Source organism: Pinus tabuliformis, chromosome X (assembly GCF_031772625.1).
Source record: "Pinus tabuliformis cultivar Carrire ecotype Pingquan chromosome X, CPIR1, whole genome shotgun sequence".
NCBI lineage: Eukaryota > Viridiplantae > Streptophyta > Pinopsida > Pinales > Pinaceae > Pinus > Pinus tabuliformis.
The window spans coordinates 84,694,667-84,707,789 of NC_142308.1; the positions used below are offsets into that span (position 1 = coordinate 84,694,667).

Here is a 13,123-nt window from a genome sequence, read left to right on the forward strand (position 1 = left end):
CAGCACGTTATCGCTTTTCTTTATGCAACACCTGAAACACGCTCTACTTAACAGTCTAGTTTAATATATCCGTCTGCACCATCACACAGTTTGAACACAATATATATATGGATGCTCAGAATATTTAGTTCTCTGTTATCTCTGCTCTTGTTTGTTTTCACGAAGTCGGAACCCCCACAATGGTTCATTCCGCTCCTTTTATAATTCTGTTTACAAAGGCAGTTGTTCATTACATAACTGATGTTGGTTATATCATTAGTTTCTACAGTTGGTTGCTAACTGACACATTCTGTTTGTCTTTGTATCTTTCCAACCGTAATATGGTTGTTTCCAAAAAACAGAAATGTCTCCTAATTTGTTACTGTTCCTAATTAAAAGCAAAACTATCACATTATTGTTTTTCTTTGGTTCTGGAAATAAAATAAAAAAACAGTACATAGTTAATAATAACAATAGTATAAGAAAAGAAAATAACCGAGGCAGTGTTACTGCCCATCCATCAAACCATGTCCTCAGTCCTCTTTGGAAACTTTGTCTGTCTTCTCTCTGAGTTTACCCTGTTGACCAGATGCTCCTGCATCAAGTTTTTATCATTCTTGAGTTTCCCATTTACATTTATGTAAATAAGTTTAGATTGATTATAATTCTTAGACATGAAACTCTTCAATTTTTTTTTACTTTATTTTTAATATCTTGATTTTCATGTTTGAACTTGATGATTATTCTAACAACATTTGGTTAAAGTTCTTCAGGAAATATTTTTCTTCGTCTTTTATCCGTTAAGTTCTTGAATTCCTTCTTGAAATCTTCCTTCATTTGTTCTAATATTTATTTACATTACTTTATAATCTTTATTTTTTTGACTTGTACAAATAATTTTGATAATAACCTTTTAAATGAGATTTTTCACCATTATTTTTTAATAATAATTGTAATATATATTAAAAAAATATTTATTTATGTTGTGATACTTTCTTGTTATGTCTGCGTTTTCCTGAAAAATTGTAGCGAAGAACTTTGAACTTATTCTCCGATCACACAAATGTAACCCATGAAAAGGAGCTTTGACTATTTATGTGACTAGACTGGCTAGCCTTCCTCAAGAAAACATGTCGAACATGTCAATAATGTAGTGACATTGTCATATGGGTAGTGTCCTACGGTGATTTTATTTAATTTTTAGATATATTAGGGTTAGCTATTCTATTTGTAGTTTCTTGGTTTTAAACTTTCATTCTTACTTCCATATTTAGTGAGTTATGAGTAAGGTTTTATGATTTTGTTGTGTTATTTGATACAATTATTTGATTTGGTTTAAATTTAGGTTTGGAATAATTTTTTTGGAAAAAATTCTGTTGAAAAATTGTAATGTTTTATTTTTGGGTGAACACTTTATTTATCTAAAATGTGGGACACTTGGGAAAATGTTCATTCAAAATCCAAGACATGCAATTTCTCCACAAATTTTTTTCCAATTTTTTTATCTCCAACATAAAACTTGAATTAAACCAAATAATTATATCAAGTAACACAACAAAATCATAAAACTTTACTGATAACTCGGTATGTAGGGAAGATTGAAAGTTTACAACATAAAAGATACACATAGAATAACTAACCATAATATATTAAAATAAAAATAAAATCACCACATGAAGCTACCCATATCATAATGCCATTACATTATTGACATGTTCTCTTTAGGAAGGCTAGCGAGTCAAGTCCAATAAATAGTGAAATATCATTTTCATGAGTTACATTTGTGATCGGGAATCAAATAAAAATTTCTCAGTTACAATATTTTCAGCCACTCCACTATAGTATGTATGGTCCTTGAAGATGGGTGAAGTGTTCACCTTACTCTACATAGTTTTTTTTCAAAAGATGATCTCCAACATAAACTTGCACTGAGTGGAATAATTATATCAAGTAACACAAGAAAATCATAAAACCTTACTAATAAATCATTGAGATATGGAGGTAAGAGCGAATGTTTAAAACCTAAAGGGGTGTGCACGGTCCCCGAAGATGGGTGAATTGCTCACCCGAAACGTTGGACATTGCAATTTCTCCACACAATTTTTTTTCAAAAAATGATCTCCAACATAAACGTGCACTGAGTCGAATAATTATATCAATCATAAAACCTTACTAATAAATCACTGATATATGCAGGTTAGAGTGAAATTTTAAAACCTAAAGGGGTGTGCATGGTCCCTGAAGATGGGTGAAGTGTTCACCCGAAACATCGGACATTGTAGTTTCTCCACACAATTTTTTCCAAAAAGATGATCTCCAACATAAAGTTGAATTGAGTCAAATAATTATATCAAGTAACACAACAAAATCATAAAACCTTTTGTAGAATTTTTTTCTACAAAAATTATTTGATGATTGTTTTTGATACTTGTGATTTTCTTTGACAAGTAACACAACAAAATCATAAAACCCTTTGTAGAATTTTTTTCTGCAAAAATGATTTGATGATTGTTTTTTATACATGTGATTTTCTTTGACATTGATAGATTATTTGTTCTATTTAGTTTTGATCTTCCTTCAATTTTTCTTGGTAGCGAAGTAATTATTTTTTCAAAAATAATTTTGAACTTTTACAAAAACATGTTTTGGTTAAAGACTAAATTGATTATTTTTTTTAAACCATGGTTGTGGAAAAAGGTCAACATACATGCTCTCTTGAGTTGGACTACATAGGAGTCCCTTTTAGATGTAGGAGTGGCATTAACATAGGCACCTCACAAAATATTGCATGCTTCCTCTGCACAAGAAGGCGAACAAAACCAAGGTTTTTTCTTAGGTTGACGAGTCTAATGAACTGAGGGTCCAATCTTAGAAGATGTTGGTATCTACATCTTGCATGAATTATATGGGATTTTATGATGACGTTCAAGTTTCCTTGCAGATGAATGAGGGTTCTCAGCCATATGTCCATCCTTGTTCCCTCTCAGCTCCGAATTATGAAGGTACCATGCCACTTCCTTCTCTTCCTCATATCTTCTTTTTAGTGATGTTGGTTTTTCTTTTTCTCATTCTCAGACATGTAGTCCTCAAGTATCTATGGGATTCTATGTTGCTAGCTCTTGTATCCCTCCTCATTTATCCTCTTCCCATCTCGACCCAACTTTTTTCCTTGTTTTTAATGCCGTTGGTGATATGTCCTCATCATCATCCTCTTTTTCTTTTACCTATTCTAAGTTTCATGACACCGATGATGTCTTAAGTAACGACCACTCTCGGCTTGTGGTTCCCCATAGGGGAGGTATTGCCTAGGGATTGGGACAACTTTCTTTGTCCTATGTGGAGGGCCAAATCCATGGAAGACAATCCTTCCTATCCCAAGCAAAAGAAAATCCCATGAAGATTTTACTGTCGATAGGAAATTGTCTATTAGAGGGGCCCTTAGAGCTATCCAAACCTCCTTGGAGTTTCCCAAATGAAATTAATGTCTTTCAATTATTGGGGTATTGCTTGTACCTCTAAAAATATATATATAAAGGGACTTGTCGAAGTAAACGAACTAGATATTATCTTCCTTCAAGAAACTCTTGGTAATAACATCCAAATTTCTTTGTGCCTTGAATCCCTACTGAATTGATGGTCTTTCTCAGCTATAGATACCTTTGGTCGTTTGAAAGGGTGTGTGCGGGGGTGGGGGTCTTGATGTGGGTTGGAAATCCCATCAGGTTCAAGTTTCCAATATCTGAAGCATTGAGTTGGTTATGTGATTGAGGTCTATTCTCTGGTTTTGGGTCAAGCTCTTATCTTATTTAACATATATGGACCATCTCAAAATCAAATTGATTTTTGGGATTCGCTCTTGAATAAATCCCTTCTTTGATTAAACAATACCATGATTGGTGGTGACTTAAATTTCTCTTTGGGTCATTTAGAATCTTGGGGCCTTCGGGCCAAGCCAGATCCTCGAGTGGATTTCTTCCGGAGTAGGCTTACTTGTTGTATGTTGGTGGATGTGGAACCTGTTAAAATTTCACCTACTTGGAGAAATCAACGTTTAGGGGATGATTGGGTTGTTAATATAATCGACAAATTCCTCCTCGCTGAAGCTCTTCTAGAATCTCTCCCCATGGTTAAGCAATGGATTGGTGAGGGAGGCATTTCAAACCATTGCCCCATTTTATTGGACATAAAAGGGGCCCTTAAGAAACCTTCCAACCCTTTTAAGATGAATTTAACATGGTTAAAAGATGATTTTTTTAATCTCTGATTAAGACTCACTAGACCCATGTCTCTCCCTTTTGGATGTATCAGCTGCCAAAAGACTAAAAAAAAAGAATGTTTTAGAACGTCCTCATTTTCATTCTCTTAAACAAACAAAATAATGAAAAAGAAGAGATTGTTGTAGTCCTAGCAAGAATTAGTGTTATTGTAAATATGGTCTGTGAAATTCACGCACCGAACTTGCGCTAAAGTATTAGCACATATAAATTAAACATGTGATATCATTGTTGAATAGAAAATTTTGTAATTAATATTAATATATTTTTTTAGATGCATTACATTTATATTTTTCTAACCATCCAATGTAGTTCATATGAATCCTAAAACATCAATAGGAAAATTCTAAATGTGATAGATGACCTATCATATCAACTCAACAGGACCCAAAAATATATATTTTGTTAAATTGACAACCATGAATTATACTAAATTTTTATAATCATTAGTGAATTGTATTGTGGGAAATAAATAATATTACCAACTAGTGTGGCCATTTCCATTGTGGAGAGCCTCTGCGCTCGGAATAGTGAGATGAGATGACGGAACTTAGATTGGAAGTGGGCAGTGAAATGTTAGAGTTTGCAGCGGTTAAGTTTGTTGTTCTCGAGTCTCAACATCACCGTCTAGGAAGGCCCACCCAACTGGTAATTAACATAAAATATATTAGTTATTATTAGTTATTATGTGATATAATTAGATGGCTTTAGTTCTAAGAAATTATTCAAAACAAGAACAACAACAAAGATTAACAAAGATTACCTTATATATTTTTATTATTTATTTATTTAATTTTAATTTCAAAATGTTGTTTTTTTGATAAGGATATTTTTTTGGGTCAGCACTCACTCCAAGAAATATTTTCAATTACAATAATAACAATACCAACATCTCCAAACCTTTTTCACTATCATTGTTATGTTTTTTTAATGGATAAGTTAATTTATTTAGTAATAGGTTTTAAGTTCAAATCTCTTTTAAGTTATTTTTGAAAAAGTTTACACAAATTTAATTTATTTCATAACTTCATTGTAAATGTATTTCAAAAATAACTAATAATTTTTTAGTTATTTTTTTGCTTGTCAACTTTTATTTATAAAGTAATTTTGTTGTAAAAATAATTCTAACTTGTCTTATAAAAATGGATCACTTCATAAAATAATTTATTTGCACAAACAAGCTTATACGATGGTCAATTCTTTTATATATATATATATATATATATATATATATATATATATATATATATATAACGAGGTAGTTTTTTTGATAATGAATTTTAAAAAGGTATAACTTTCACATCCGAAATCTATTTTTTTTAAACAACCTATTTTCTGGAAAGTTTTCCATTTAGAAAATCATTGTTAACTTTTTATACTATATTATTTGTATATTTTAATATGTCCACCTCAAGTGAATTTTTTCTTATTAGTACTAATTTCTTCTATGGAAATCCCACATGATGTACTAGGAGGTACAGGATTATATCAAATTTACTTTGGTATAAGAAATCCCTCCTAATGATGTTGATAAGAGAGCGAAATGGGATAATATGCATGATAGCGGAATGTCCATTTCTCTTGGATTGACATTTCATATTTAAGAAATAGGTGATTCAAATAAATTATAAGAAAAAATGAATTTTGGTATTTGGTGAGTCTACCATTACATAAATTTTGAGATCTAAAATGGGTCTCCTAAGGAAAGTAATAATATAATAGATAAAATAATAAAATAAGAGAGTTAAAATAATAAAATAAGAGATGATTTTTTAGAGGAAAAGAAATAAATTTATTATTTTTTAATTATTTCATATTTAAAAAATAGGTGATCCTAATAAATTATAAATTATAAAAAAAATGAAAATGGTATTTGGTGAGCCTACCATTACATAAATTTTGAGCTCTAAAATAGGTCTCGTAAGGAAAGTAATAACATAATAGTTAAAATAATAAAATAAGAGATGATTTTTTAGAGAAAAAGAAATAAAATTATTATTTTTTAATTATATTTTTCTAAGTACTCAAATATCAAGGATAGACATTCCTTGGATGTGGAACTAAATTACACAACCAACTAGCACCTACTTTACATGTTTTTAGTAGACACAATGGAAAATTTTTAAAATACATAGGTTTAAAATATATTTTTCATGTATTTTCAATTTTTGTACTGTTGGTATGCTAAAAAATATGCAAAAATGGGTGTTGTTGGATGTTAAATTTAATTTCGTATCCAAAAAATGTCTACACTTTACATTTGAATAAACCTTATTTTTCATGTATTTTCAATTTTTGTACTCTGGGTATGTTAAAAAATATGAAAAATGGGTGCTTCTTGGATGTTAAATTTAATTTCGTATCCAACGAATGTCTAAACTTTACATTTGAATAAACCTTTAAGGAGATGCAACGAAAATACAATTAAAAAAATGTTTTATTCTTTTTCTCCAAATAAGTAGTTAGATGTAACACTGATAGTTGAAAGGAAAAATTGTCACATTTCCTTCCTATAACTTATTAACCATTCCTATAACTTATTAACAATAAATAATGACTATTTATATGAAAAATTGAATATCTAAAATTAGAATTAGAATGCGTTAATTTTTGGAAGGATAACAAATATATTCAATTTTTTTATTGCAATAAGTAGGATTATAGTTTTCTTAGACTTAAAATATCTTTTGCTAAAGATATTTATGTAGATATGCATGTCTATTTTGGAATAGGACCTTTAATTTTAATTTAATTATAAATAATTATTAGGTGGATTACTGAGATTTAACTTCTATGCAATATTCTAGAATATTGCATATTTTATAGTAATAGTCACAAATTAAATGTTGAGATTTATCTTAATTACATATACTATTTCATATCTTTTTGTACGAGAGGTTCTCCCAATATGGTAGAGATGTTGTAATATAATGTTTAAAATTTTGACTAAGTCAAATTAGATAAAATTAAAAATTAAATTAAATTAGACAAAAAATGTAATGTAGTGTAAACATTTTAACTGGCTCAATATAAAATAAAAATAAAAATAAAAATAAAGATGGTACATGGTATTCATGTGCAATATAGATTATTTAAAGGGGAAATTAAACCAACCTAGAACGATCTTAGCTCCCAATCATCTTTAACTCCGGATCTCACTAACTCCGGATCTACCAAGCACTAAGAGGGATCAAATCTCTTGATATGCAAACCTCTTGGATAAGAGCATGTGTTTCCTCATAAGAGGTCACAGGCTCAAAACCAAGGGGGCTTAGAGTATGTATGGTAGACTTAGCAGTCAAATCGTTGCATGGAGGTGGGTCCCTTGTCCACAAGCAAGAGGTCTCATACACCAATTTGGTGTCTCCTTGGCTGTGACCTTAAAATTCAATAATAATAATAATAATAATAATAATTTGATACCTCTTAGTGTTTGGTAGATGGATATATGCTAGTTAATTAAATTGATCAATTAAAAAAATATGAATGTAGTATTGATAAGCCATAGTATTGCAATAAAGCCTATTTATAAGTTAAAAATCTCCACTAAAAAATGAAAAATGAAAGTAAATCTCTATAATTTAATTTATATAATTACTATGAGATATTTTAATAATATAAATAAATATTTTCCATTATTTTAAAAAGTCAAAAGTGCATTATGCTTTTATTATTTAATGAGAATTTTTTAGTTTAAAATAAAAGAAAGTTAACTTTTAAACTCTTTTATTTATGTAGCTGTGATGTATCTGAAAAAATCAAAACTCACAACTACTTAACAAATAAAACTAAAATGCAATCTAAGTCTTTCAGGCAAGTAAAATGATGACATCCCTTCCAAATAAAATTAGGCGCAGCACATTTATTGTGAATTCCACTTTGTAAAAAAAACTTATTATTTTCAACCTACGCCGTTTATTGCTCGAGGACGTCTTCATAATGCGTCCAGAGCGATTACAAATTAAAGAGTTTAGGCAAATTAAAAATCGAAGACTTGCACTTTCAGATTAAGGACACCATGCTGGTCGGATAACTAAACACACTAAACTATTCGGCAGACAACGGCCGGTTCACAGGTTGGCTAGTTAGGCTTCCTGCAATTCTTTCGGATCTCTCCGCTGCTGCCCGTCAGAGGTTTGATATTCCCCATCTTTACTATGGCCGCAGCAAAGTCGGAGAAAAAATTGTCGACGTTGGTGCTGTACAAAGTCACCTCTGAATCAGTGGAGCCTCCGTTGAAGATTTCCTGATCGGAGTGGAGAAGCCCTTTCTTGATTTTCAAATTGTTGTAGTAGTTATTGTCAAAGGTGGTGGGAGTCACATAATCCAGTGGCGACAGGTTGCTGTCTCCAGAGCCGTTGGTAGGAGGACACTTTGAACGTAATGAAATAGAGTACGTACTGTCTATATTGGTGTCGTTGTAAATATGCCCTCTGAAACTCACGCACCGAGCTTGCCCGATAGTATGAGCACCTGCGGATTGAATATATCATATCATATTGATGGCAACTTTTTTATTAAGTGGTTTATTTTCGGAACCACAATTATGGAATTTTATTTCAAAGAAATACGGAACTCAACTCATTAAACTAGTTTTTTTTTTTTTTAAGTATATCATATTGAACTCGACCTACATTTTCATCTGAATTACTGTTCCACTAAATATTTAACAATCAACCAAAGGACGGCCTCAATTATTTAACTGCACCCTAATTATAATTTTATGATAATTAATGCGTTATACTATTATAATATGAAAAAATAATATTATCTCGATTGATTGTTGATTAGCCGAATATTTAGCTATCAACAGCACGTGATCAATTATTTAACAGCACCCATCTACTTTTGATTACCAAATATTAGAAACACTCCCCCCAAAAATATATAAAATATTACAATTTTATGATAATTAATGCATTATACTATTATAGTATGAAGAAATAATATTATCTGGATTGCTGATTCGACTAATATTTAACAATCAACAAGACCGTGGTCAATTATTTAACTGCACCCATATCTTTGTGATTACCCAATATTAAAAACACTCCCCAAAAATATATATTTTCTCCTAATTACAATTTTATTTATGATAATTAATGCATTGGAAAAAAATAATATTACCAGCAAGTGTAACCATTTCCGTTGTGGATAGCCCCTGCGCTCTGAATAGTGAGATGATGGTGCTTAGATTGGAAGTGGGGGGCGGAATGTTAGCGTTTGCGGCGCTTAAGTTTGCTGTTCTCGAGTCTCGCCTCCCCAGCATCACCGTCCATGAAGGCCCACCCAACTGGTAATTAACAATTTTATATAACATATTCATTATTACTTGATATAATCAGGAGCGGTTCAGTTCCAACAAATTATTCAAAACAAGAACGACAACACCATAGCTTATTTCAACATATTCTCAGGAGGGTTTCAGTTCTAAGAAATTCTTCAAAACAGAACGACAACAACAGAGCTTACTTCCACAACAGAATCGCGTGCAGCAATAGCAAGAATGTCTGCGCAAGAAACGACTCCGCTGCAAGCATTCTCGACCTGGGTTTTTATGGTATCTATCACTTCGAAACCTCTCGCCGAATTGTTATTGGGAATGGCTGTCTTCTCGCCGGTTAGAGTGGAGGAGTCGTCCAACAGCACCGACCCATCGCAGCCCTGCAATAAATGACACCTTCAAAAAAAAATTGTGTAACCAGAATAAATAAATGCATCCGTATTTTTTTGTTTAATACCCATGGGATTTGACCTATCATAAGGAATGTTAATAGTAGTGACTACCCACACCCTGAATCCAAGATTCTATGAACTAAATAAATACATGAATTGGAATACTCCAAGTTGGCTAAATAATCATCAGTTTATGTAGATAACTAATTATAGAAAATATAATGTAAAAATTAGCAAAGTCATTCTTTTAATTTCCGTATTTTTCTAAGAATTAAAAATTAAATAAGGTTGTCCAAATGGTAAAGTTTATTTATAGTTTTATTGAATATAGATGTAATGAAGATAATTAATTATAGGAAATATAATGTAAAAATTAGGAAATCATTCTTTTAATTTCTGTATTTTTCTAAGAATTAAAAATTAAATAAGGTTGTCCAAATTGTAAAGTTTATTTATAGTTATATTTATTTAATTAGTTTTATTGAATATAGATGTAATGGGTTGGTGAGATAGTGATTTTTTTTTTGGAGGCTATTTAAAACATGTTGAAGATAAGTGTCGTAGGTTGATTTATAGTTATATTTATTTAATTAGTTTTATTGAATATAGATGTAATGGGTTGGTGAGATAGTGATTTTTTTTTGGAGGCTATTTAAAACATGTTGAAGATAAGTGTAGTAGGTTGGTGATATATATATATATATATATATATATATATATATATATATATATATATATATATATATATATATATATATATAAAATAAAGGTTATCTAATTCAAAATTTAAAAAGAGTCAAAATTAATTATATATATATATATATAAAATTGAGTTATAGAAATTATATAATTTAAAATTGAAAAAAAAAAAAAAAAAAAAACTTTAAAGAGTTAAAATACATCCTCACTGTGATATGAGTAAGTTTTTAAAAATTTAAAAATTCCTGTATATTTACAAGGTTACTGAAAATACAACTATAAAGTGTTTCTTGATATGAGTTAGTTTTTAAAATTCCATGTAGGTTTATAAGGTATTTTTTAAAAATTTTAATACATATACTGGTTGGTTCGAAACGCGTCACAAAAAATTTGTTATGTGATTTTGCCGAAGATTATCTAACATATAAAGTGTTTTTTTAAATTTTTAATAGGAGTACACCTTTATTTAGTTGTTATAAATTTTGATTATTTTTTAATATGTTTTTGGTTATTTTTGTTTAAAATTAACGAGATTGCTAAAATAGTATATATTGGATAAGTAAATTTACATCATTAAAATACTCAATAATTTTTTAAATTAATAAATTTATTTACATGTTTATAAATTTAATTTAGATAAAAAAAAATTACATATTTAAAAGAAAATTGAAAAAAAACTAATAAAATAAAATAAAATTGATTACAATAATAACTTTGAAGTTAACTTTGAAGTTAAATATTAAACAATTTCATTAATATTTTAATTTTTTATTAATGGAAAATTTCAACATTCAATGCAACAAAATCAATGCGTATTACTAAATATGCTTTTGACTAAATATACTATTCTATATTCATAAACTTATTTAAATCATTATTCTTAGTAGAGTTGTCTTAGTAGAGTTGTCTTTGGTAAATTCTTATTTTCAGTAGAGTTGTTTCGGTTAAAAAAATTTGGAAGTTTTTTTTAGATTTTTTTTCTCTAATTTCTCTAAAATCCTGCAAGAATTTATTGAAATCACAAAATTGATGGGTAACCCCTGCACTCAAAGTGCTCTAAAAATTTCTCAAAGTGCTGAATTCATATATACAGTAAAAAAAAACCAGTTTAAATAACACAAATCAAAATTTAACCTCAAATTTTTCTACCAGATTCAGACACAAAAAAATCTAATGAAATTAAAGAATACTATTATTAATCACGTTGAATGATAAAACTGAATTCTTTCACTCACATTAACGAAGCAGTCGTGGAAGTGGAGGCGGAGAAGCGATGCCCCCATACGTTTTTCCTGAGCCACTGCTTGCTTTACTGCGGCTTGCACTATCGACAGAACGGCCGGGCAAGAATTGTTATAAAACGTTGAGCTCAGTTGACCATGCACGCTGTTAGTAATCGAACACATAAACATCATTACAGCAATGCATGAAAGGAGGCTTTTCATCAAAACAGCCATTGTTCGTTATGGAAAAGCGCTTCAAACTAAACTAATTTGCTTAGCAATTTGCAGGGTGGTTCTGGGAGATCTATGATTACCAATTTATAATAGCATATAAAAGTCTTAGGGGTCGTTCATTGATTTGCTGTAGATGCCTTCTCCCTAAAGGTGATAAACGAGTGGTCCTGCACATGCTTCTCCCTAAAGGTCATAAAGGAGTGGTCCTGTGCGTAGTTCTCAAGTTCCTGCATGGCCCGCCCCGAGACAGGGAAAGAAGCGTGTTATGAGGATTGTTTTTTTCCTCTATGGTGTTTCTATATTAACATTAATCTAATATTAGATGGAAAAATGATTGATTAAGATTTCACTGTACTCAGTCTCAATCTTAGTTTGCAAGCACCGCATAACTTTATAAGAAACCCAATGCAAACCAACTGATATATCGCTCATGAATAAATATTTTTTGCATTACCAAAACATATATAGATTGGGGATTTCCAGAATATCTTAGAATCTGACCTCTTACCTAATAGTTAAATTCTTGTATATTCTTAAAATTTGCACATTTTCCACGAGTTCTCGACCGTCATTCAGCATTTATGTGGTTTCCTTAATGCCATAACCAAATATTTTTCTGATGATATAAATTTCCATATTGATCCATTATTGTAAAGTTGCAGAGTCGTCCTCAACCCATAAGAAAATAAAACAAACGTTCAATCTAAACCTACAGATCCAATAAATTTTTGTTTCTGGTCAGCTGTCGAATGTGGATATGAACCAAAAGCTGCAATAAATGTTTGTTTATGGTCACTTGTCAACTCACGGTTATACCGTGAAGTAACTATAATACTTTCAGCATTATTTTATGATGTTAGGAGGAGGATGAATTATTACATGCGAATAAAGCGCGGGGAATTGAATTACGAAGCAAGCATCCACCAAATATAATATATGTATGGGTAATATATGTATGGTTTTCCCTGTGCAAATGGAGGTGTAAAGTAACCAAAATTGAATATAGATTTTATATTTAATTTTGTTCATGGCCAGTTG

General features: G+C 30.2%; 1 protein-coding gene across 1 annotated transcript; it reads right to left on the reverse strand.

The window, feature by feature from the left end:
• Positions 1–8,278: 8,278 nt before the first annotated feature.
• On the reverse strand, positions 8,279–12,085 carry LOC149138489 (peroxidase P7-like). Its single transcript, XM_089452867.1, has 4 exons — positions 11,864–12,085; positions 9,726–9,917; positions 9,381–9,546; positions 8,279–8,726 (listed from the first exon to the last, which is right to left on the reverse strand). Exons 1-4 carry the CDS (start codon positions 12,083–12,085, stop codon positions 8,335–8,337), a joined length of 972 nt encoding a protein of 323 aa, XP_089308993.1. The 3' UTR covers positions 8,279–8,334.
• Between the last annotated feature and the right edge of the window lie 1,038 nt (positions 12,086–13,123).